Source organism: Pelophylax lessonae (assembly GCF_965119305.1).
Source record: "Pelophylax lessonae genome assembly, chromosome: 13".
NCBI classification, from domain to species: Eukaryota; Metazoa; Chordata; class Amphibia; order Anura; family Ranidae; genus Pelophylax; species Pelophylax lessonae.
Genome location: NC_138780.1, coordinates 55,832,011 through 55,859,856, shown reverse-complemented (window position 1 = coordinate 55,859,856; position 27,846 = coordinate 55,832,011). Strand labels below are relative to the sequence as shown.

General features: G+C 42.1%; 1 protein-coding gene across 1 annotated transcript in view; it reads right to left on the bottom strand.

Annotated features, from left to right (window-relative positions):
* ZFYVE26 (zinc finger FYVE-type containing 26) overlaps positions 1–27,846 on the bottom strand; it is a 1,347,068-nt gene that overhangs the window by 838,546 nt on the left and 480,676 nt on the right. Inside the window, exon 16 of the mRNA XM_082275187.1 lies at positions 26,415–26,642. Within this exon, the coding sequence (XP_082131313.1) occupies positions 26,415–26,642 (228 nt within the window). The remainder of the gene's footprint in view (positions 1–26,414; positions 26,643–27,846) is intronic.

The window sequence follows — 27,846 nt, the reverse complement described above, 5'->3', positions numbered from 1 at the left end:
AAATCTGAGACCTCCCCAAGTTACTCCTAATTGCTGCAGTGCAGATAGAGGTAACCAGACAGAGGAATGTTTTGAATATACCATCCCTATAAGTGAAAACACACACACCCAACAAATCAATTCAACAAAGTTCTAATAATTTTTAGGAGTCGTCCCTAGGTCTTTTGGTGTGTGGGCATGCACACCTTGTTTTGAATTTGATTATATCTCCAAAAAGAGGGACAAATAGTTCAGATATAAGAGGCTATTGTTTAATTTAGTGGCTTATGCTTCTGAATAAAACCTAATACCAGTGATTGTTTAGCCTTGGAGTTAAGGCCTCTGACATTCCATGACATAACGGTTAGAGTTTTTAAACACATCCTATATGTGAAGGATTAATAGCAATAGGTTATGCCCCTCCTTCCAAAATACGGCAAGGTTTGGTAACCATCCCCATCTGCGCAGTGTGCAAGTCCTCCCCAACCAGCAAATGTTCTTATAGTCATTAGTCACCAACAGAAAAATAAAAAAAGAACATAGTAACTTGAGCATTGTTTCAGAAGTAAACTTTAGGATTACCCTCTGTCGTGGAAAATTTGATTGTGGACATTTCTTTAGTTAAATAGTCATAATGTCTCTCAGTGTCGGTTTTACCGATAATCCCTATTCACAGCGATTATCGCTTTAACTGTCATTGCAGGAAAGACTTGTTAGTGAAAACCTTCCATTAGGATAAGATGGCAGCCATTTCTGCTCATCTCTGCACATGGCTGTGTTTCTACATAAGCACTGCTCATTGTACTTTTTGAATGTATACATGTTCTGTGATTGGTGGTCGTGAAGCCACTCCCTGTAATCCCCTTTTGTTCACTTGCTGTAAATAAACCAAGCCTAGCCCTGAGAAGACACAGAACACAACAGGAAGACACATAGCACAGACCACACACAGACACACAAGCTCTTACAGCCATTCATCCATGCAGGCATAGAAGCTTTCACACACACACAGAAACTCTCATACACACACACACAAACACTTGCTCTTTCCCCCACACACGCATTCACACACATACATATCCAGAGAGAGAGACCGGGCAGATGGCATCGATATGACCCAGCATGTCTGTTCCTTCTTTGTCGCCGAGCGCTTGGTAAACCTTATGCAAAAGAGCGGTACTTTTGTACTTTTCAGTACAAGCTATTAATAGCGTTTGGTGCGTATTAATCTTCAGCGCACTGATCGGGTTTCTATGCTCCAAGCCCTATTAAGTTCCACGACACCCTCCCACCAGGCTTGTACACCCAACTTTCATGAGCTTTTGCCCTAAAAAGATAAGCCAATTATGGGGGATAGAAAGTTACTACGTTCTACAGATGGACTGTTCCAACAAGGATGGTTAAAAAAAAAAAAATCCCTGAAATTCTCATGTGGGCCTCCGAGACCGCACATTTAGTAGGGGTGCAGTTTTCAGCTTCTCAGCACCCAAGGGAAAGAAGACAGAAGTATCATTAACAAGGATAACAGCTTCCATATTCAGAATAGTATTCAGTATTGGAAATAAAGAACCAACTCTTATAAAAGAAGGCACGGATAAAACGCCACAAAACATTGGTCGATTCAGGATCTACCCAGTGAATCCAGCCACTGGTCAGTTTCCGCCGGGTTATCGAATAATTTCACTCGACTTTTATACACCATCCTCAAACTAGCTGGGTAAAACATACTTTAGGGAAGATTCTTCTCCCGCAGACGCTTTTTCACGCTAAAAAAAGCCGCTCTTAGCATTGCAGAAAAAACCCGGGAAGATGGTTACCATATTATATTTGATAACCGCCAGCTCTCGAGTCTTCCATAAAGCTACATCACGAAAATGGAGAATCCATCACAAACCAAACAATGGTTGTCCCCCATATCTTGGGTGCAATTTGAGGAAGCTTCTCTCATGCATCCCACTAGATCTCTTTAAGCCGCCTTGAGACTGCAACATCACCCACCATACTCTTTCCTTAGCACGGTAAAAACTACTATCAAAGTTTGGAGGTCTATTTATCAGAAACCTAATGGCCTATCGAAACAAGCTTTGGTGTGCTTTCCCCTCTCCTCACTGGAACTTCTCTACGAAGACCAGTTTGTCTCTACCTGGTCAACAGCCGAAATTAATACCATTGGGGACATCTTTGACAATGAGGACTTATGCACCTTTCAAAGAGGTACAATATCCCCAATCGAGATTTCTACAAATTTATTCAGATAAGGCATGCCTTGAGATCTGTTACATGGTTTCACTGTTGACATCATCTATTCTTATGAACAACCTATATCCCCTCCCAAAAGGAATCTCGTACTACTATAGGACTATAGCTATCATTAATGAATAACTGGGAACAAACCCTACATTTCCCAGTGGCTTGGCCGGTGCTAGACTATTTTGCGCCCTAGGAAAGACCAGCTATTTACAATCCCCCGCCAAAAATATATAAAGGCTGCAAATGCAGCCTGTGCAGGGGTGCTTTCTCCCCTCCTTGCCAGTGTTAGCTCCGTGTGGAGACTAACTTGGGAGCAAGGAGGAAGTGATGATGCTTGCAGCACAGCTTGTGTGGCACTTCATTGGATGAATACCTCTTCTTCACAGATTGGCTGAAGTTTACTGAAGATTTGTCTCAAACATCGTCCAATCCTGCACAGGTATGCCAAATATTGGTGCAGTGTGTGGGGACTAGGGAAGCTATAAAAATTGTTGGGGCCCCTTACACCACTTTAGGCCTGGGCCTCCAGGGCCTGACCCCCTTACATTAGAGTTTGCCTCTTTCATCTGGGTCCCCAAAGTTCCCCACCTTACATTAGGGTCCCCAGAATCCCATCTCCTTTCATCAGTATTCCCCCTTACACCAGGGTCCCAAGAGTCCCCTCTCCTTAAATCAGGGTCCCCAGAGTTTGCCCTTACACCAGAGACCCCACTTTCATTAGGATCCCCAAATTTCCCCTTACATTAGGATCCTAAAGTCTTCCCTTACATCAAGGTCCCATAGTGCCCCCTAGATCAGGGTCACTCAGACCCCCCTCAAAGCAGGGACCCCGGAGTTCCCCCTTACATCAGGATCCCCAAAGTCACTCCCCTTAGATCAGGGTCCCTATAACCATTCCCATTCCATAGGGTCCCCAAAGTTAGAAGGGAAGAGCAGGGTGGGGTAAGAAGAGTGCAGAGTTTAGGAGAATAGTTGGGGTAGTGAAAGGAGAGAAGGACATATTGTGAAGCCCCCAGCTTACATCAGGAACTGTTCCTTTTTAATTGCAACAGTCAGCTAGAGGACAGGAGGAAGCTGAAAGGCTGGGCACTGGGAGCGGATAGGTTTGAAGGAGGAACTTCCTCCTCCTCTGAATGCTAGGGCCTGGGGAAGGGGCAAGGACATGACTGGATGCTAGCACATGGGCGATCCTAGCAACCGAACCCTAGCACTGAAAAGCGGGTGGTGGTGGATGGCACCGTCAGCCATCCTACATTCAGGGACAGCTCTGATTCATGTACAGTCTGCACTGTTGCTGAGCGGTGCGGCTGTGGACGTTGATTGGGTATTTGGGCAGGACGTTCTAGGGGGATATAGACCCAGTAACAACTGGCCGTGGCTGCTCCCCAGGTGGCTGCCTAGTGGTAGAGCCAGCCCTGCAAACTTATCGGCCAGGCATCAAGCAGCTCGTACAATGCTCAAATTCTCTAGATGCCTTTCCCACTGGGAATCAGTGCAGAAACTTTTACACCACTGGTACCAAATCCCAGTGAAACCCCCACCTCTTGGAGAAACTGTAGCAGTACTTGATCATCTGTACATATTTGGTGGACTTTCATCTTTTTGGAACAGTGTGAACAGTGTAAAAAAACCTCATTACTCATGTTACTGCTAGTTCCACTGCAATTACACCTCATTTGGATTTGCTGGGACTGGGACTTGAAGCCTGCCCTAAACATCATCATCCTATCCGAACACAAATGTTTATAGCGGCCAGACTACCTATAGCATGTAAATGAGAAGAAGAAAAGAAGGAAGAATTCAAGAGCAAATAAAAAGGAAAGGAAAGGGAAAAGAGGGGGGAAAGATGAGTGGGAAAAAAAGGAAAACCAGGAAAAAGAAAGAGGGCTATGGGGATTTTAATGGTACTGTACAAAATGTGTAGAGATGGAATTAAAACATTACATTTTTATTGAACAGATATATAAAAAAAGACAATAAACCTGACAATCAATGGTACAAACCCATACATTTTAAAACAGATCTCTCTGTATCAATGGGCCTGGAGAGCCAAAAAGCTGTGGGGACTCAAACCCAGCATTTGACCAAGGTCTGGATAAATCTAGACCTCCTGGGTCTCAAATCGGTTCGCCCGCCCAAGCGTAGCACTAAGATAGCTAAGCTAATACACCAAATGGGGATGGTGGATAGCTGGAGGGAATTGATCTCACTAAAAAAAAAAAGATTACACACACTTCTCGAACCTACACTAGACGTATGCACGTATAGACCACATTCTAGTATCCCACTCGCTAGTATAACCACTACGCAAGGCCTTCATAAAAGACATGGTCTGGTCTGATCATCCCATGGTATTGCTGACCCTTAATCGTAGTAGTATGCACATGGGCTCTATTCAATGGAGGCTTAATGAGTCGATCCTGAGTGAACCCCATAGGATGATAGAAATTTAACGGGCTATCAAGGAGTATTTCCTATCGAATGACATATGCAGAGTTTCCGTAGAAACATTATGGGTGGCTCACAAAACGATAAGGGGCAAATTAATACAGATTGCTTCACAAATTAAAAAGGAAGGACGCATACATATTGATAATTTGGAAAAGGAGTTTTCATCTTTAAGATCCCAACACAAAAAAGACCCCAAATCTGTCCCAATAGCCCTTCTAGATGAGGCCAGAATGAAACTCAATTTAGCTTTAATAGTCAAAAGTGGAAAAGCACATCAGATAGAGTGGTGCCAAATTTTATCAGTGGGATTTGATTGGACCCATGGTCGCCACTTAACTCAGACCATATTTCAGAACTCACTCCTTACCCAAGATCACAACCCCTGGGGGCAATCAGACTCAAAACCCAAAACACATTATGAAAGCGTTTTACGATTACTTTAAAACTTTTATAAATCTGACATGGATGGACAGGACTCTCAATTAGACACATTATTAAAGGATCTTCCTGTTCCCAGTATAACCAAACAACACAGAGATAAACTTGAAGCCCCAGTCACTGCGAAAGAAGTCATGTTCGTAAACAAAAATCTTAAACTAGAATCTGCCCCTGGTCCAGATGGCTTTTCGTCATTAGATTACAAAACCTTTCCAGAAGTGCAATCCGCCCATTTGGCCAACCTTTTTAACTCTAAAATGACGGGCACCCCCCCTAGATAGACACTTAAACTTAGCATTAATTTCAGTGATTCCAAAACCGGATAAGGATCCGGGTGAGATTGGTAACTACAGGCCAATCTCACTGACCAATTATGATATGAAGATCCTCACCAAACCCCTGGCAAACCGTTTAGCTTCTTTCAGATAGAGTGGCCTCTTCTGTTTGCAATAATGAAACGCTGGAGATTTGGCAAAAACTTTTTAGGCATTCTTAGAGCCCTATATTCCAAGCCTGAGGCGCGGATCAGACTTCAAAGCTTTTACTCTGATCCCATTACTATCTCTAAGGGCACCAGACAAGGGTCTGACAAGGGTGATCACCACTCATATTTGCAATTGCAATGGAGACACTCGCTATAGCTATCTGAACACACCCCAACATTAAAGGGGTCAAATGCGGCCCTAATGAACATAAATGCACGTTTTTTCCCGATGACGTTTTGTTATTTGTCACTTTGCCCTCTGTCTCCCTTCCAAATATTTGTAACTTATTGGATAGATTTGCCAGGGTGTCTGGTCTGAAAGTTAATCTTTCGAAATCATACATATTAAACATATCAGTTAGTCTCTCTGCGGTGCAGCGACTAAAGCCCTCGTTTGATTTTAAATGGAACGATTCGACTATCAGATATTTAGGGATTAATTTGACACCTAACATAGAAAACCTTTACATAGCTAACTACAAAGTTCTACATCAGAACCTAGCAGCGGAATTAAAAGAATGGTCAAAATATAATCTATCTTGGTTGGGCAGGATTAACACTATAAAAATTAACCTCCTATACAGGGTTCTTTACCTTTTCAGGTCATTGCCGATTCCATTGAGGAAAGATCACCTAAAGAAATTCCAAAACAATATTACAAAATGTATCTGGGGTAGCTCGGGACACCACTTGTCTCAACAAGTCCTGTTTAGACAGAGTTCAAGGAGGGTTGGGAGTGCCTAACCTTTGGTGGTACTATCAAGCTGCCAGGCTTGCTAAATTTTCAGTGGTCTATTCCTGACTCGAAAAACCAGATTGGTTCAATATAGAGCGACAGGCAGTCCCTTCCTTCACCCTTGGCTATTTTCTTTGGTGCCCCTCCAAGAGCCGCCCACCTATCCTGTCACCGACGCTTTCATGTTCATTAGTCTTGTGGGATACTATTTTAAACTCATTCCTCAAATCATTTCCGAGATACGCCCGCTAGCACATATCTTCAATAACCCAAGCTTTACCTCAGGCCTAGAAATTAAAGCCTTTAGTTGGTGGCTTGATAAAGGCCTATAACGCATAGGCCAATTCTTCATGCCCTGACGCCCATTCTCACTAAAACATTGTATTGCCTCCTTCGGAATCATTTAGATTTCATCAGATTGCAAATTTCCTGAATTCAAATTTGATAGATAAATCAGTCCACCCAACAACTACTAAATATGAGATGTGGTAACTCCATGGAGCAAAGGGGAGGCATCTCAGTGATCTACTCATCACTGGCCCCTAACACCTCTAAGCAGCCTTACATGGTAGCATGGGAGAGAGACCTATCGGGAGATTGGGAAGTGGAGGACTGGATCAAAGCTTGCTTGTGCTCCTACAAAGGAGTTTGAAACGCCTCGTTGGTTGAAGTTAGCCTGAAAATACTCACAAGATGGTACCTGGTACCAACAAGACTAAACAAAATGTACCCTTCCTCCTCTCAATGTTTTCGGGGTTGCCAATTGTCTGGTTCTATGCTACACATGTGGTGGGAATGTCCGAAGATTAGAATACATGGAATAAAATCTTCCATCTAATCTATAAAGTTACAAAGAGTCGAGTGCCAAAAACCCCTTCCATTGCACTTCTGTTCACTCCCTGAGCACACTGATGTGCTGTCATGAGTCTGCCATCTAAAGGGTTAACCTAGTGCAGAATAATTGCAGTAATTGACAACAGGCTGCCTTATTTAAACACCTCAGCAGCACTGTGTCTTTGCTGTCTTGTCTGGAGCTCCTCCGGTGTTCTTGAAACCTGCATCCAGTTACCTGCTTGATACCCATTTTTGACCTTAGGCTTGTTCCTGACCTTGTTCACCTGCTGCCCTTCCTGACCCTCAGGCTTGTTTGACCATTCTCTCGGATCTCCCTCGTCTGCTGATCTACCTTCGGATCTTGACCGGTTTCCCCCTTGGTGGGGCGACCCTGAGGACCGTGACCTGGTATTCACACGCAGTGAAGTCCATCCTCACCACTAGAGGCTCTGGCGAAAACCGGTGGATACTTAGATTCCACACCTCAGGTTAGCCTGTGTCACTTCCCTTAGGGGTTCCCGTCTAAGCTCTTTCATATCCCCAATATACCCAAACACATTCAGCAGTTGATAAATTTCATAATTCTAGGAACCAAACTTTCCATAGGAGCAGGAGCCTGGAAACAGAACAAGGTCTCTATGAGAAAAGTCAATAATAATACAAGGAGGCAAATAAGAAAAGTAAATACGAAATCAAAATGGCTAAAATCAACTTTGAGAGACAAATAGCGGAGTATAGTAAAAAGAACCCAAAGAAATTCTTTAAATATATCAACAGCAAAAAAACTAGGGCAGAGAATATTGCACACATAATTAATGATGATGGGAGGATGGTTACAGAGGACACTGAAAAAGCAACCGTGCTTAACGCTTTTTTCTCGTCAGTCTTTACACAGGAAAAGGAGGGGTACATTGACCACGACTATATGGTTAGTAGTAATACACAGGACTTGCCGCTATGGCTAACAGAGGGTGAAATCAGGGAAAGGCCGGATAAAATTAACACAAATAAATCACCAGGCCCGGATGGCGAACTTAGTAAGAGTATATCTAGACAACTGTTCCTGATGTTTGCTGACAGTATCATGACAGGAAATGTACCAGGGGATTGGAGGAAAGATAACGTGGTACCGATATTCAAAAAAGGGCAGAGGCATGTCCCCGGAAATTATAGTCCTGTCAGTCTGACATCGATAGTATGTAAACTTCTGGAGGGGACAAGGGACTATATCGTAGAGTTTGCTAAAGACAACATCATCAGCAGTAATCAGCACGGGTTTACAAATGGGCGTTCTTGTCAAACCAATCTCTTAACATTCTACGAGGAGGTGAGCTAGATAGGGGGAGACCAGTGGATGTGGTGTACCTGGATTTCGCCAAGGTGTTTGATACAGTTACAAACATAAAAAAAACTGGCGCAACAGGACTCAAAAATGAACCTCAATAACCACCTGGGAAAATATTAATGGGAAGATGCACGGACCTGGATGTTGTGTGGCAAAGTCCAAAAAGTCCATAAAAAGCACCGGTCTGTGCACTCCAGAAGGCTGCTGATTCTCAAGACGAGAAGGAACTTGCAATATACTGGAAGATAAGAACAGCGCCACTCTAAGTGCAGTAAAACCAATACTTTATTTGACATATAATAATGCTGGGTACTCACAAGATAAAACGTTTAAAAAGCATGGTAAACGTATGTGGAAAAATCCATTAATCCAGTGCCTGGGCAAGGAGGGGCTGATGTGCTCCACATAGATCCGTCCGACTGCGGGAGTGAGCAGTATCCGGACCCCGAGGACACCTGCAACGCCTCCGGCGGCGGACTTCCGGGTTGGGCGTAGAGCGTGGGCGTGATGACGTAGGCGACGCGTTGTCGGAGCATGCGCTCCTTCCTCAGGCCTATGAACCCGCCATCTTGGAGAAGGGCATTATATAGGGGAGGAATGCTCGACTGCCGCAGGGTCCTAAGAGGAGTCCTGTGCGGCAAATACCCACACTGAGGACACCTGGACGGCAGTTCTAACCTAAGAGCTAAGCGGATATGGTAGAATATATGCACACAGGGTATACATCAATAGATAAAAGTGGTCATATAATACAAACTATAGAATTTACTAAAAAAAGGAAATAGACATGATGAATAAAAACCTAATAGTAGGAAATATTGTATCTGGAACCGATCCTAATGGCAGCAACAAATAATAATAATAATGATAAATAATAAATAAATTATATATAATATAAAAAAAAAAAAAAAAAAAAATTATAATTATGAAATAATAATAATTAAATGAAAATTAAAAAAAAAAAAAAACAAAAAAAATTATATAAAATATACTAATTAATAAAAATGAAAAAAATTATATATAGAATAAAATAAACAAACAAACTAAAAGAAACCTGATGGAATAACTTTGAATGGATGGAGCTAGTGACAATTTAAATAAAAAGAAGGGGAGTAGTAGACTATAGCATACACTCTCGCAACCTACTTTTAGATGTGAAGAAGGGGAACTATGTGCACATGCAAACAGTGTCGCAGGGGGGAAGACACTCTCATCAGAAAAAGGCTACGACTAGTGAGACGATGAAAATATTCAATCTCTCCTCACATATATTGTCAGAAGCAGAAACATCTCTGCTGCATAGAGGCCTGAATTTTGCTCCATCTTCTTCTCCCAATCCGTTTACACTTTTTAAGGATCTCAATAGTTTCATACGTCTATTGACCCTTAAACGTCACTTTAGTATACAGGCTACCAAAGAACAGGCAGGCATCCGGCCAGACCCTCCGTTGGAGGATATCCAACCTTGTCCCCAATTGGATGCTATTGGTCTACAGCTGCTGGAAGAACTCTATATCAGTGATGAGGATGAGGATTTGGTGTTGTTCACCCAGCACCCATCCACATCCCCGCCTGTTAAACACACGGGCCTATGCCCAAAATCCAATTTCAATCCAGTTAAATCCAAGGGGCCCTATGTGCAGACTTTTTATCAGGTTGTATTCAGCGAGATGAAAAACATGTGTCATGCCAACAATCATAAACATCAAAAGTTTTCTGGGTTCAATAATTTCAATTTGACTCCCAGTGAAAGGAAAGCCCTCACAGATTTGTCCAAGGACTATAATTTGGTCATCAGAACAGCTGATAAAGGGGGAGGCATTGTCATCCAAGACAAAGATGATTACCTTAGGGAAGCCCAGCGTCTATTATCAGACAGTTCTACTTATTGTAAACTGAGCTGTGACCCTCTGCCAGGCTACACCTTGGAGGCCAAATCATTATTGGATAAGGCTAAAGAAGAGGGAATTATCAACAAAACAGAATATGCATTTTTTCTTAGAGATTTCTATGCATTGCCCTATTTCTATCATATTCCCAAGGTCCATAAAGATCCAACCAATCCACCTGGGAGGCCTATTGTGGCATCAATGGAAAGTGTTACCAATTCCTTCTCCCTGTATGTGGATCAGTTTCTCCAGCCTTTGGCACAGGACTTGCCCTCATACATACGGGATGGAGTACATCTTCTAGAACTCCTGGCACCCTACCATTGGGAACCCACTTATATGTGGGCATCTTTGGATGTCAATTCCTTGTATACTAGTATCCCCCATTCGGTTGGCCTTCAAGCAGTCTCCCTCTCCTTGCACAACAGTTCCAATATCAATCCAGGACAGGCCCAGTTTATTTTGGATGCCACATGTTTTTGTCTCAAACATAATTATTTCGAATTTGAAGGGTCCTTTTACCTACAGATCAATGGCACGGCGATGGGGGCAAATTTTGCCCCCAGCTACGCCAACTTGACAATGGGTATGTGGGAATCCCACTATGTCTTCAGAAATAACCCCTTTGCCTCCCACTTGATATTTTATGGGAGGTACATCGATGACATAGTAGTGATTTGGGATGGCCCACAGTCAACTTTCTTGGATTTTGTCCAACATTGCAATGCCAATTCATACAATCTGTCCTTCACCTCGGTCTCTAGCCCATCGGAATTGGCCTTCCTTGATCTGTTGTTGTACCACAGAGAAGGAAGGATTGAAGCCAAAAATTATACTAAGCCGACAGCGGGGAACTCGTTCCTCCATTTTAACAGCTGTCACCACCCCAGGTGGATCCAAAACATTCCGAAGAGCCAGTACTGTAGGTTGAGGAGAAATTGCACAAATAAAGAAGATTTTTTGGAACAGAGTGGACATCTGAAAACTAAATTTATTGAAAAATCCTTTCCCGAAACCTTGGTGGACACTGCAAAAAAATTAAATTTATATCTAAAAGGCCCCTTGGCAAAGAAAACAAATAAATTGGACACACAATCCCAAGGTCCACGTTTTGTTACACAGTTTCACAGCCAGTTTAGGAAGATGGAAAAACTGATTGTGAAACATTGGCCTATTCTTTTGGAAGACCCACATCTGAGGAGTAGCTTGCCCCCTAGGCCCCAAATCACGTACAGAAGAGCCAGAAATATTAAGAGTTTGGTGGCACCGAGCAAACTTAAAAGTATCCCCCTAAAATTCCATCTAAACATGATTCCATTAGTGGGCATGTTTCAGTGTCGGAAAAAACTATGTCTGACATGTAAACATGTGACCCATGGGCAGAAAGAGTACAACATAAAAGGAAAAACCTATCCTGTCAAAAAATTCTTCAATTGCTCCACAGAGTTTGTGGTGTACTGTTTAACATGCCCTTGTGGCTTGTTTTATGTTGGCAGGACTATTCGCACACTAAGGAAGAGGTTTGGTGAGCACCGTAGGTTTGTGGAAGGAGGTAATGACAAGCACAGTGTTCCCCGCCATTTTTTGATCCACCATGATCATTCCTCTTTAGGGTTACGAGTCTGGGTTTTAGAATCCATACCCGCCATGCCTTCAGCAGCTCAACGCTTCAAACAGCTGTGCCAAAGAGAAGCGTTCTGGATATATACATTAGATACTTTAGCACCTGGGGGCCTTAACGAGGAAGTAGAGACCAACTCCCTGGTATGAGGCTCCTGACCCATTGGGGTTTGACCAGCCATGTGGAAGAATAGGGTCACGCTAACGGAGAGTGGGAGAGAGATGATCCTCTGTTACATGTGCTATGATAGGTTTAGTTTCTCTTGAATTGGACACCACATATCACTCCTTTTTTAATATCAGAATTTTTTAATATTACCATCTTATTTATTTTTATTTCAACTTCCATTTATAATTCACAACCCATATGGTTTACTATTTTACTATCATGCCTTTATATATATATGTGTATATGTGCATACATACATATATGTATGTGTATTTTTTTAGGCGGTATATGATAGTTTTTATACTAGTCCAGTTGGTATTTTAAACTTGATAGTGAATGAAGGTTGCGACACTGTTTGCATGTGCACACAGTTCCCCTTCTTCACATCTAAAAGTAGGTTGCGAGAGTGTATGCTATAGTCTACTACTCCCCTTCTTTTTATTTAAATTGTCACTAGCTCCATCCATTCAAAGTTATTCCATCAGGTTTCTTTTAGTTTGTTTGTTTATTTTATTCTATATATAATTTTTTTCATTTTTATTAATTAGTATATTTTATATAATTTTTTTTTTGTTTTTTTTTTTTTTTTTTAATTTTCATTTAATTATTATTATTTCATAATTATATATTTTTTTTTTTTTTATATTATATATAATTTATTTATTATTTATCATTATTATTATTATTTGTTGCTGCCATTAGGATCGGTTCCAGATACAATATTTCCTACTATTAGGTTTTTATTCATCATGTCTATTTCCTTTTTTTAGTAAATTCTATAGTTTGTATTATATGACCACTTTTATCTATTGATGTATACCCTGTGTGCATATATTCTACCATATCCGCTTAGCTCTTAGGTTAGAACTGCCGTCCAGGTGTCCTCAGTGTGGGTATTTGCCGCACAGGACTCCTCTTAGGACCCTGCGGCAGTCGAGCATTCCTCCCCTATATAATGCCCTTCTCCAAGATGGCGGGTTCATAGGCCTGAGGAAGGAGCGCATGCTCCGACAACGCGTCGCCTACGTCATCACGCCCACGCTCTACGCCCAACCCGGAAGTCCGCCGCCGGAGGCGTTGCAGGTGTCCTCGGGGTCCGGATACTGCTCACTCCCGCAGTCGGACGGATCTATGTGGAGCACATCAGCCCCTCCTTGCCCAGGCACTGGATTAATGGATTTTTCCACATACGTTTACCATGCTTTTTAAACGTTTTATCTTGTGAGTACCCAGCATTATTATATGTCAAATAAAGTATTGGTTTTACTGCACTTAGAGTGGCGCTGTTCTTATCTTCCAGTTTGATACAGTTCCCCACAAGCTCTTAATTTATAAAATAAGGTCTGCAGGCATCGAACGCAGGGTTTGCTCTTGGATACGGAACTGGCTAAAAGGGCGTGTCCAAAGGGTGGTAATAAACAGCGCATACCCAGACTGGTCTGAGGTGGTAAGTGGGGTCCCCCAAGACTCAGTCCTGGGACCAACCTTGTTCAATTTATTCATAAACAGCATTGAGGATGGGATCAATAGTTCTATATCAGTTTTTGCAGATGACAAAAAATTGGGCAGGGCAATAACTGCACAGCATGAAGCAGATATCCTACAGAATGACCTGGACAAAATAGAGTGGGCAACAACATGGCAAATGAGGTTTAATGTGGAGAAGTTTTGCACTTGGGGACTAAACATAAAAGCACAATACACTTTAGAGGGGGAACCTTTGGGGGGATCAAAAATGGAGAAAGATCTGGGAGTCTTGGTTGATGATAGATTAGGCAACAGCATGCAATGTCAAGCGGCAGCTGCCAAAGCCGGCAGAATATTAGCATGCATAAAGAAAGGGATGTATTCCAGAGATAAAACTATAATCCTTCCCCTTTATAAAACTCTGGTCCGACCACATCTGGAGTATTCTGTCCAGTTTTGGTCACCAGTCCTCAGGAGGGATGTGTTGGAGGTGGAGAGAGTCCAGAGAAGGGCAACTAACTAATTAGGGGATTGGAGGACCTTAATTATTAAGAGCGTCTGCAATCGCTTGATTTATTCTCCTTGGAGAAGAGACGCCTGAGAGGGGACATGATAGCAATTTATAAATATCTCAATGGTGATCTCAGCATAGAAAAAAAGCTATTCAGTTGAAAGGATTGCATGAGGACTCGAGGGCATACAATGCGATTAGAGGAGAAGAGTTTTAACCTCAGGCAACGTGGGGGGGTTCTTTACTGTTAGGGCTACAAGATTGTGGAATTCTCTACCACAAGAGGTGGTTTCTGCGAGAAGTATGGTGGCTTTCAAAAGACTTTTAGACGTACATCTCGAGGAGAAGAACATTCAGGGGTATGAGAGAGGATTACGGCCACACACAGCTACACAGGTTGAACTGGATGGACTATTGTCTTTATTCAACCTCACCTTCTATGTAACTAACTATGTAAAGGTAACAGATAATGACTCAGGAAAAAATGGTTAGTTTACTCTTACTTAGACAGTCCAACAATTTGAGGATGTCTGGGAACCATGGGCATCCTATGTAGGAATCTCTTTGATTCCTGAATTGAGACACAACCAAGTTGTGACAAGGTACACTCGAAGGAACTGGCTGCTCTCCTTATTCTTTCCTTTCCCTTTTCTTTGCCTCTCTTACTGGTGGCTTTTGGCAAGCCTTATCTAGCCTAATGTGTTTTGAAAAGTAGTAACACAGAGCGTTTCATTATTGGTCCTACCTATAGAAGTCTAATTTTTATACTTACCAAAAGCTTAATAGTTCACCAGCAATGGATTACACGGATTAGAGGTTCTGCCCATAATGAAACGTGTTATGGTTCCTCTTTTAGCAGAATCCAAGAAGGGGGGAGGATCATCCTTACCCTCTGGGACTACATAACTTTAGTGAAATCCATTTTTCACTCCAATGCTCCTGAGCTTTACAATTGTTTTCTTTATGTATTACAATTCTACAATGTCTGATGTTTCACAGATGACTGATTATAGGGGGGCGTGGCTTGCGCACACACGGAATGGCCGCATAAGCCGTCAGCTCGCAGTAGCCAGCCGGTTTTGAGACCAACAGCGGGGACAGCACATACCGCAGAGCACCGCCAATTACCTCCGCTGACAGCCTTGCACCTGAGGGAGATGGCGTCCCGAAAAAGAAAAGACGAGCGGGGCCCAACTAAGCTCACGGCCTTCTTCTCCAGACCGGCTTCACAGACAGGAGGGATTCAAGATCAATTGGCAACGATCCGGCGGCCTATACCGACCTTCCAGATACAGATCCCACCTCATCAGCCGACGGACCCCCACCTCCGTCTCCTCCGGACTCTGCCCCTGCAACACCGGTCTCCGGAAGCCCTGCAAAGGCACGGATGCGGATGGATGAGCATGGTCAGCCTGACCACACAGTGAGTAACAGCATGTACTCCATGCGTTCCATGTCCTCTCTTCAATCATCCATAGCAGCTTTTCCTACATCAGGGCAGCCAGTACTGGATACTACCATGAAGAATATGCTTATCACATTTCAATCCTCATTAATGACTAATCTCTCTTCCATTATGGATAAGTTTGCATTTTAGATGAAGCACATGGGGAATAGGGTGCATTACATGGAACAAAAAATGGAGGAATGTACTGACACTGTTAATGATTTGGTGGATGCATATACTGAGCAGAAAGAGGACAATATTTGGATAAAAAACAAGCTGGCTGATCTAGAAGATCGTTCCCACCGCAATAATGTTAAAATCAGGGGCATTCCTGAAGATGTACCTCCTGCAGAGCTGCAGCAATATGCAACCACCCTGTTCTCCTCCTTGGTACCTGCCTTGTCTCCTATTGAACTCACGATTGATAGGATTCATATACTGCCGAAGCCCAGATTTCTGGAAGCCTCAGTCCCCAGGGATGTTCTATTACGAGTCCATTTCTACCCCGCAAAAGAAAAAATCCTGCAAGCATCCAGATCACTGGGTACTTTACCAGCTCCTTACTCACAAATACTATTGTTCGCTGATCTATCCCAACATATGTTACAGCAGTGCAGACAGCTTAAAACGCTAACCAAGGCGTTAGCAATCCACAAGATTACATATAAATGGCGCCATCCAGCGACACTGATGGTCACTTACAATGGGATCCCTCATACTATATCCACGATCGAGGGAGGCATGAAACTACTGCATGCCTGGGGTATCATCCCCGATCCGCCAAGAGGTCCCCCGGATGTTCCTAGAAGGACCCCGCCACCGCCTCAGGGCCACCACCAAGGCCGCTCCAGACAAAGATTCACACCATGAGTCTGAACTGATCCCCATATTGAGCTACACATGGCCCGGCTGGCCTACTACTTTTGGATCTCTGTGCTCTCGCACCTTAGTTTCCACCAGAAGTGAAATCACCCCCCACTTAAGACAGCAAGCCTGACCCAGGATAACACTTGCTGAACACTCCCAGTTACCAGTTTATTGCTTTTTGTTTCCAGCACACCGTTTTTCCAGTTGTTTGCGGTTTTATTTCTCTCCTCTATTTTACAGTTCTTCGAAGCTACTTCCGTCGGCATCTGAGAGCATCAGTACTTCCTTTTTTTTTTTATATATTTCTTTATTGAAAGTTTTCAACATACAAAATTTTACATACCATTCCGTTTTTAAAAAAAGAAAAGGAAACCTTGGTCCGATAACAACCCTACCTTTCTTCCCTCCCCCCCTCCTCATTTCCCCATTCCCCCCCCCCTTTCTTGAATCAGTAAGTAATCCCTTGTTTCTTTAAAGTTTTGCCATATCTCCACCCTACTCTCATATTGCTCTTCTCCCCACGTTCTTGAAGATTCTAACTTTCTCGTTTTTTCCACCCGTAGGAACCACTCTTTATATGATGGGGGTTCTTTTTTCTTCCAGTTTAAGGGGATTAAACTTTTTGCTGAATTTAACAGATGGGGAATCAATGTTTTTTTGTATTGTTTTATTGACATTTTTGTCCCATGGAATAAGCATACCCAGGGGTCTTCATTAATATCTATGTTGGCGTTTTTTTTTTTAAATTAAGGATAGTACTTCCTTCCAGTATTTTTTAATTTTTTGGCAATCCCACCAGATGTGTGCTATTGTACCCGTTACCTTACACCCTCTCCAACAGTATTTTGAGCTCTCCAGTTGGTATCTCCCCACTTTATCTGGGGTATTCTACCATCTGGAGATAAGTTTGTAGTTCATTTCTTCCGTACTCATATCGATCGCGGAGTTGTGTACTAAATTTTAGACTTTTTTTCCCATTAAAATCCATCACTTCGGGCACCCAATTCCTTTTCCCATTTTTCTACGAGTGAGGGTACTGTCTGCTTCTCTCCTGCATTCAGGGTTTTATATTTGTTCGTATGGTAATAAATCATTAATTTCTCTTATTGGCTGAGGTAGAGAGGCAACAAAGTGTCACAGCTGACAGTATAATGTGGGGGTGAGAGGTTGGAAACGGAGCTACCTAGTGCATGTGCAAAAATGCGGGTGGGATAGAGGAAAAAGTGCTTAGTGCATGATATATAGTGCAGATATATGAAATGTGCAAATATTATGCCTGTGGAAGATTCCAAATCACTGACTGAATATAGATGATAGCAAACTTAGGCCACAAATCGAGTGAAGTGGATATAAGTAAGGTATGGTCTTAATAAATAGTGTAGTAAATATGATTCCCAATAAATAGATAGTAAAAATCAATAGTAAAAATCAATAATAAATATAGTGGTTAATAGTGGTAAAAAGCAGTGAGAATACTAGTGCATACCTTTTGTGTGGTATTCCTCCAATTTGACCACTAGAGGTCGCACTTACCCTGTAGCCAAAGTAGTGTGCATAGAAGCCAAAATAGGGCATGAACAAACTCTCTCAGACCTGTCCCCAATCCGTCCTTACGGACCGATGGATCCCAAGAGTGCAAAGGGGAGAAAAACGAACCTCTTAGTGTGGCATACAAAGGGGGATTTCCAAAGGGCTAGTAAAGACTCACGCTTAGGAGATGGATGCAGCAGATCGTGTCAGACAGGGTGCAGACAGCGCCGAGGAAGCTTCCGCGTTCCAAACTCAGGCGAGCTGCGGACCGGAAGTGACGTTGGGTTCCGCCCTACGTACGTTTCGTCATAGGACGTCTACGGGAGCGGTGCCCATCAGTCAACCTCTCCGTCCTCATATAGCCGGACTCATCCCAGCGGCCAATCACATGCCCGTATGTAAATCTTTAGTGACGGCTAAGCTACACAGGAGGTGTTGGATTTCCTCGTGTGCCTGTGGACTTATTATGGGATGTATGTCACCAGCTGTGTTCGTCATCATGCCTGATCATGCTGCCGGTTTATAGATCCGATTTTGATTAAAAATAATTTAATTTAATAGACAATCTTTATTTGAATTCATGGTTAAAACCCGTGTGGTAAAAAAATAAAAATTAGAGGGCCAAATTATTGGTATTTTTAATTGGATATGAACATAAACATTTCTGATAAGACAACCAACAAAATGTTGAAATGTGTGTTAACCGTTTACTGTGTCCTATGACGAAACGTACGTAGGGCGGAACCCAACGTCACTTCCGGTCCGCAGCTCCTAAGCGTGAGTCTTTACTAGCCCTTTGGAAATCCCCCTTTGTATGCCACACTAAGAGGTTCGTTTTTCTCCCCTTTGCACTCAGATGGGATCCATCGGTCCGTAAGGACGGATTGGGAACAGGTCTGAGAAAGTTTGTTCATGCCCTATTTTGGCTTCTATGCACACTACTTTGGCTACAGGGTAAGTGCGACCTCTAGTGGTCAAATTGGAGGAATACCACACAAAAGGTATGCACTAGTATTCTCACTGCTTTTTACCACTATTAACCACTATATTTATTATTGATTTTTACTATTGATTTTTACTATCTATTTATTGGGAATCATATTTACTACACTATTTAAGACCATACCTTATTTATATCCACTTCACTCGATTTGTGGCCTAAGCTTGCTATCATCTATATTCAGTCAGTGATTTGGAATCTTCCACAGGCATAATATTTGCACATTTCATATATCTGCACTATATATCATGCACTAAGCACTTTTTCCTCTATCCCACCCGCATTTTTGCACATGCGCTAGGTAGCGCCGTTTCCAACCTCTCACCCCCACATTATATCTCAGCCCTTAAGCTTCTTAGGGATCGGTTGGTGGCTGCAACCTAATTACCTCACAGGCCTGGTAGTTCTTATCCATAGCGCTGGTTTCCCCCCTCCCCTCTACCACAGCTGACAGTACCTACACTCGGTAAGGTTCTGGTTTGCCTTTTTTTTTTAAAATCAAATAACATGATAATTTTTCCCTGTTCCATTATATCTTTTAACCTTACATCCTCCTCTCCCATCCATTTGCCGTATTCCCTTCCCTCCCCTGGTGCAAAAAATTTTGTGTCCTGCAGTGGTATTCGAGGTGAATTATATTTCCATTTTTCTCTGGTGTGTATTTTATCCCAAATTTTTAATGCTTGTCGTGTAATTAAATGTGTATTACTATTCAACTTTCTATATTTGGGTGGAATCCAGATAATTTTGCCTAAATATGTGTCACTCATTGTGTTTTCTATTTTAACCCAATTTTTTTCGCTCTCTTTTTTCCCCCGCTCCATCACCCGTGTAAGAATTGATGCCTGGTAATATAATTCAAAGTCCGGTAGTGCTAGTCCCCCATCTCTCTTATTTTTACTTAAAGTTGTGTATTTTATCCTTGGTTTTTTATTTTTCCATATAAACTTAGTTATCAGTGTTTTTAGTGTTTTAAAGAAGGCCTGTGGGATCTGTATTGGTATCATTTGGAATTTATACAATATTTTTGGAAGGATTGCCATCTTTATGATATTAATTCTTCCCATCCATGATATAGCTCTTGATATGAATCTATTTATTTCTATTTTTATTTCGTTCAATAGAGGAAGGAAGTTTGCCTTGTATAACTTTTCTGGTAATGGTGTTAGTTTAATTCCTAGGTATTTTAACTCCTCTCTTCTACATACAAAGGGAAATTCACTTTTTAGCCTATTTCTCTCCTGTATACTCATTTTAATACTTAATATCTCCATTTGGCAAGGAGATCCTTGGGTTGGAAACGTAGAGCAGTAAGTCGTCGGCAAACGCCGTGACCTTATGCTATACCTCCCCAACTTCCACCCCCCTGACATCAGGACATCCTCTTATTGTTGCAAGCAATGGTTCTAAAGAGATGACAAACAGCATTGGGGACAGGGGACAACCCTGTCTCGTTCCATTGTACATTTCAAATGGTTCGGACAATGTCCCATTAATTTTTATTTTTGCTGAGGGTCGACTATACAATGTATTAATCCATGCCATCATTCTGGGTCCTATACCTAGTTCCTCTAGTGTTCTTATCATGAACTCTCAGTTGACCCTGTCAAATGCTTTCTCAGCATCTATTGACAGTATCACACTTGGGGTCTTGTTTTTAAGCATTTGTTTCATCAGGAGGATCGTTCTAATCCCGTTGTCTCTACCTTGCCTACCAGGTATAAAACCTACCTGGTCATTATGGATCCACTCATTCATCAGCCCTTTCATTCTTGTTGCTAGTATTTTTGTAAACAGTTTAGTATCTGCATTTAAAAGTGAAATAGGTCTATAACTAGAACACAGCAATGGATCTTTTTCTTCTTTTAAAATGACTGTGATCGATGCTAAGAGGGCTTCTTTACTCATATTAAATTGGGTGCCTAGTCCATTCATGTACCCCTTTAGCCTCGGGATGAGGAGCCCCTTATATTGTTTATAGTAACTAATAGTAAACCCATCCGGGCCTGGGCTTTTTCCTTTTCTATTTTTTTTTTCATTTTTGCGTTTTCCAAATATGCTTTAATCTTCACACCTCTGTCAAAATTATCATCTTGTTTACCCCCTCCTCTTACCGCATATAAGTTACCATAATATTTTTGAAATTCCCTTGCTATTTCGGTAGTTGAATGGACTAATTCACCACTTTTATTTTTAATCGTATCTATGTAATGCATTGCTTTTTTTTTTTTGAGGATCCTTGCCAAGTTTTTCCCAATTTTTTTGTCTTCCACATATTTCTCTCTTGCCACCCTATTGAAATCCTGTCTAGTTTCCTGTTCGAGTAAGTCCTTTAGTTCCTCTCCAATAGGGGAGTCAGTTGTTCCTTATTTGTTTTTTTATGTTTTTGTTCCAGATCATATACCGTATTTTTTGCCGTATAAGACGCTCCGGAATATAAGACGCACCCAATTTTAAAGGAGGAAAATCTAGAAAAAAAAGATTCTGAACCAAATACTGTAGTATTAAGAACTATCTTTAATCTCATTAACAGTCAGTAAACAGTGAAAGTAACACGGGCATCAAATCAAGTAGGAGCGGGGCGGAGCAGAGCACGGACAGCACACAGTAAACATTGGCCGGAGGAGGCGGAACGTATGGAGCAGGACGGGGCAGACGTGCGGACATTTCAGGGCAGCATAGATTGATACAGTGCCCGGGAGATATGCACAGAAGCGGCGCGATTGTGCCCACACTGCCCAGCAAGGAGTGAGACTGCCCGGGGAGACATGCGGAGGCACAGCCCGCACTGATGGAGGGAAAGGTACCGGTAAGCTCAGCAGAGCGTTGACATTGTGCCCGGGCAGCACGTGGTTAGACTGTCGGGAGGGGGGGACAAGGCGCGCTATAGGAGGGAGAGGGAAGCTCGAATACACACAGCCTGGCCGTGCAGGGAGGGTCAGAGAAGTCTCCACAGCCCGCAGTACATGCGAGCAAGCACCACACAAAGTTAGGGGCAGTTTTAATGCAGGCAAAATGTGTATTTGTCGTTTAAGACGCACCAACTCCCCCCCCCCCCCGTTTTGGGGAAGAAAAAGTGCGTCTTATACCGCAAAAAATACGGTACCTCTCTCATCAGTCTATCCTTATTTTTAGTTCTTTCTTTCTTTGTACTCCTTTTGAGATTAGAATCCCCCGCATGTATGCTTTTTGTGCTTCCCATATGATATTTTTGGGTGTCTCCTCTATATCATTATTTTGGAAATAGAATTCCAATTCTTTCTCAATTTCCCTTCCCCATATTTTATCCTTAATCAGTTTATTGATTTTCCATGTGGTCATTTTAGGTTGTTCTTTACCCAATTTCATTTTTACTGTAATTGGGGAGTGATCTGACCAGGTCCTGATCCCAGCCTTCGCCTCTGATACTTTTTCGGTCCATCGATGTTCTAACAGGAAGTAATCAATTCTTGAGTATGTCCTGTGTATATTTGAATAACAAGTGTAGTCCCTTTCTTTTGGGTGGAGAATTCTCCATATATCCGCCAATTGACTTTGATATAACTTTTTCTTAATCTCCTTGATCTGATGGTTTGAGAACCTTTGGTACCGCAATGTATTATCCATTTTTGGATCGAGGCTCAGGTTGAGATCCCCCACCAGAATCACCCCTCCTTTTTTGAAATGTATTAATTTCCCCAAAATCTTCCCCAAGAAGGCCACCTGCCCTTCATTAGGGCTATATATATTTACTAATGTAACTTCTTCCTCATTTAGTTTCCCTTTCAGAAAGAGGAATCTTCCCTCCGGGTCCACCAGACTATCTTCTAGAACAAATCTCACTCCTCTAGCAAGTCCAATAGCCACACCGCTAGATTTTTTCTTAAGTGAGTCTGCATAATACCATATAGGATGGTTTCGGGAATATAGCCTGATATTGGATGCATACGTAATATGGGTCCCCTGTAAAAATATTACATCCGCATTCAGATATTTAATTTCCCCCATAATTATTTGTCTCTTAACTGGTCAGTTCATACCTCGTACATTATAAGACATAAAATTTACTACACCCATCTCTTTGCTTTTTCCCTATTTTTCCTTATTTTAGTTTTACACATTGTTTTTTTTTTTTTTTTTTTAAGAGTAAAATTAGAAAGAGATCAAAGAGGATGGCTCCATGTAGGCATTAGCGGGTACCAACCATCGACCCAGAAATTGGGAAGATGGAGGGGATAGGCGAGCAAAGACAGAGCTCAACCCTGGGGAAATGTCGATTGAAATGGGGAGGAGGTAAATCGACTATCCTAGCCAAGGGAAGGGAGACAGCTAGGTACCCATTATGTCGAGGGATGGGATTGGGGCGGGGGGGGAGGGGGGAGGGAAAAAAGGGGATAAACAACAGTAAAAGATTATCCCGCACATATAACAAGCGAAAACCCATATCTGTCAGTGAGGGGCCAGACTTCTGGAGACACCAGCCTAATAATTCTAGGAGTGGTAAAGGAAAAAAAAAAAATAATGAGCATCAGTACTTCCTATTGGACAACCAACCGGAGACCAACCGCCTTCACCACCGCATTCATCAAGTGTGCCGCACTTCATCCGTGGTAGCGACTGTTACTTCGTTACCCCCCTGCCGCAAGCAGTTTGGATCAAACTCAGCGACTAGCTCTACACAGGCCTTGGTGCCTTGAGGTACTGTTCAAAACTTTGGGATCACCATCTCCTCAACATACTCTCCGCTCCTCTTTTTATATTTACATACACTTGGTGTTGCATCTTCTGCCATGTCCTTCACCATAGTTTCATTAAATGCATGAGGACTGAATCACCCCGCCAAGAGGTCATCATTGTGGTCCACTGCCTCATCTCTGAAAGGAGACTTACTTTGTATCCAAGAAACCCACTTCACCCTTGACGCAACCCCAAAATGTGCCCATAAAAACTACCCGTTTATGTACTTTGCCTCTGGCAAGATTACATAGTTACATAGTAGGTGAGGTTGAATAAAGACAATAGTCCATCCAGTTCAACTTGTGTTTATCTTTTATATGAAGATTGATGTTTCTATAAACCTGTTGCAATCTGTAATGTTTAACTTTGAAAACTTTAATAAAATATTGAAAGTAAAATACATTTTTGTTATTATTTTAGTCACCACACTTTCACGTCCCCCGCCCATCTTTTCTATTTGTTTCCTTTATTGTTAATTGACATATTTGTTAGCCAATTGCATTCTCTCCTCCACTTGTCCTTCCCTTTCGTCCTGTCCGTCCAAGACTGACAGGTTTGTCAGCCAATCAAGTCTGAAGAAGAAGCAGTTGCTTCGAAATGTATTACCGCCCACTCCACGTCAGCACACCCACCACGAGACATCACACGTCAGGCCCAAAGCATTCTTGTGTTCCACGCTAGTTATGGCAGCGGTCGGCTGCTTCCTGCTTCCACCCAGCAACAGTTCAAGCTCAAGGCTGATACAATACCAGGATTAACTGGAGAGACACCAATGCTCACAACAACTTTGTGCCTATACCTCTCATCTATCTTTTGAATTGCCCATTTATTTCTTTTTTTAAATTAAACAATCAATTTAATGCTGCACTAAGACTGGTGCCCCTCTGATGCTGGCTTCCCACTGATCCCTGTACACTGTCCTGCTGACTGCTTCCTCTGACCTCTGCCCCCCTGAACCTGTCCTGCTGACTGCTTCCTCTGACCTCTGCCCCCCTGAACCTGTCTTATGTCCAGCTGACCACAGACCTCTTCCCCACTGACCCCAGTTCTCTGCATCGCTAACCCCCATACACTACCCCAGTCTTCCACCCTGCTGAACACTGTCCTATTGTCCCCTGTACTGCTGAACCATGCTAGTAATTGGGAACTACTAATTAACAGGTGCAGGAATTTGGGGCTGAATCGAGTTGAGAAGGGGCAGAAATTGGGGTGATATGGAGTTTAAAGGTGCAGGAAATGGGGTAATCTGAGGTGTAAAGGTGCAGTCATTGGAGCTTATTTGATATGTGAAGGTTCAGAAACTGGGAAGATCGGAGGTGTGAAGGTGCAGGAATTGGAGGTAATCTGAGGTGTGAAGGTACAGGATTTGGGGTGATCTGAAATGTGAAGGTGCAAGAATTTGGGGGATCCGAGTTGTGAAAGTACATGAATTGGAGTCATCTGAGGTGTAATGGTGCAGGAATCGAGGCTGATCTGAGGTGTAATGGTGCAGGAATCGGGGCTGATCTGAGGTGTGATGGTGCAGAAATCGGGGCGGATCTGAGGTGTGATGGTGCAGAAATCGGGGCGGATCTGAAGTGTGAAGGTGCAGGAATTAGGGCTGATCAGAGGTGTGAAGGTGGAGGAACTTGAGTTGTGAGATGTAAAAGTGCAGGATTTGGGGTGATCTGAAATGTGATGGTGCAAGAACTGGGGGGATCTTAGGTGTGAAGGTGTAGTAATTGGGGTGATGTGAGGTGTGAAGGTGCATAAATTGGGATGATGTGAGGTGACATGGTGCAGGAATTAGGGTGATCTGAGGTGAGAAGGTTCAGGAATTTGGGCTGATCTGAGGTGTGAAGATGCAGGCATAAGTCATGGATGCAGACAATCTGAGATCTACAGCGCAGGATTTGGGCTGATTTCAAGTGTGCAGGTGCAGCAATTGGGGGTTGATCTAAGGTCGCTCATCAGCCCCCCTTTTCTGGTTCCTTAAAAACCAACTATTCACTGCTAAACATAGGCATAAAAAAGGAAAAAAACGCCAGAGAAAAAAAAAAAAAAAAAAAGTGATATTGAGCGTTTTTTACCAAGCTTTTTTTTTTTTTTTTTTTTTTTTTTTTAGCTCCTAGTGTGCAAAGGACCTAATTCTTCACCAAACTTCTCTCAACTTGTTATGACATCAGTCCTCTGGATCCCGATTGCACCCTCCTTTGGCTGGCAGAGAGGGTTGAAAGGGAAATATTCTTAACCTAGATATAGGGCTTTAGCACTTTTTGGAGTGCTTTCATGCTGTCATGTTAAATCTCCTGTTATTCAAATAGTAACATTAAAAAACATGATGCCATGTCGGAAACCACTTATAAGCTTTAAACAGTGAGAGAAACAAATAGGAGTTTAAACATCATTATTCTCCCCAAAACAAAGCAATTTAACAAACCTGCAATCCCATTATAAATATGCTACACACCATGTGTATAATAGCTAGAAGTAGAGACAATTATATTAAATAATGTTAGTTTTTGTTTTTAAAGTAGTTTTAGATTGCATTGAATAAAACATTGGAGACACAAGGGTCAACTGTGATGAGCAACAATTAAATTTGGTATCACACACAGCAGCATAAGGGTGATCTTCCCAAGAATGTTTGCTTGCTGCAGACCAGGATAGTTTCTATAGTTTTTAAGGTACGTGTTACTTACCCAAGTCTAAATTTATACTTTGAAAAACAACTTTTGCCAGAGTGTCAATGTATGTAAAAAAATGATGAACATGATCAAATGTATAATTTTCCATGTTTAGTGATTGTGCTCGCTTATCAAAATTTTCCAAGAGAAGAATTATCTGCTTGCAGACAGGATTTATTTGAACGTCTTGTGGCTTCATACTCAGCTGGTCTAGCAATGACTGCACAATATTTCCTTTTAGTTCTGAGGGAAAAATAAGAAAAAAATAATAAAAAAAAAAAAAAATATATATATATATATATATATATATATATATATATATATATATATATATATATATATATATATATATATATATATTTATTAATTCCACACCACAATTATGAACAAGTCTATATATTGAGATTTTGTTAAAAATACAGCAATGTCACTTTCACAATCATAAGGGAGTATGTAGTTAATGTAAAAAAAAAAAAAAAAAAACAGAAACTTAGCGTTAGTATCAATAGAAGTCATGGTTATTGTAAATAGTTTCAACATATCTATACTAATCAAATAAGCTATATCTATACTAATCAGAACTAGTGTTGAGCGAACACGGACTGAATTATTCGTGTTCGTACCGAATAATTGGATTTTTTGTACCCGAACACGGACACTTTACTGTATGTTCGGGTAAAAATCCGTGTTCGGTCGTTTTATTTCCGGGTTTTGCATGCTTTGGCGCTCTTTTCATGGCGGGCTTTCAACAGCCAATCAACAATCGTTTAACTGGTGTGCCTTAAGCCATCCCAGCCATGCCTGCAAATGTCTCAGTAGCTGTGATTGGCCGTCTGAAGCATGTGACCAAGTCTTTATAAGTTCGAGGCAGCCGCAGCGGCGTCATTATGCTGCTTAGATCAGGGACAGAGCACACATCAATGTGCTGGCTGCTGATTAGGGAAAGACAGGCAGGAAAAAACCATTTGTGTCCGGATAGAATTGAGGGACAGGTCGGAGTGTTTAGGCAGGGCGAGTTGTAGGCATTTTAGGGATAGAGTCTGCTGAATTATAGGGTCAGTGTCTTCTACAAAGTACAATCGATATTGCTGTGTGGGGGGTGGGGTGACTCTGCACTCAATCCTGATCTACGATCTCTTCTCAATCCTGTTAGGGAGAGGCTGCTGCTGCTGAATTTTAGGGAAACTGTGTTCTACAAACTACAATCGATATTGCTGTGTGGTGTGGGATAGGAGATAGGCAGGTGTCAGTGATCCACATCCATTTTTCTGTGTGTGAGCTGCAGTGAACACAATCTTTTTGGGCTGCAGTGAACACAATCTTTTTGGGCTGCAGTGAACACAATCTTTTTGGGGTGCAGTGAACAACGTCCTTTTTGGGGTGCAGTGAACAAAATCTTTTTGGGGTGCAGTGAACAAAATCCTTTTTGGGGTGCAGTGAACACAAT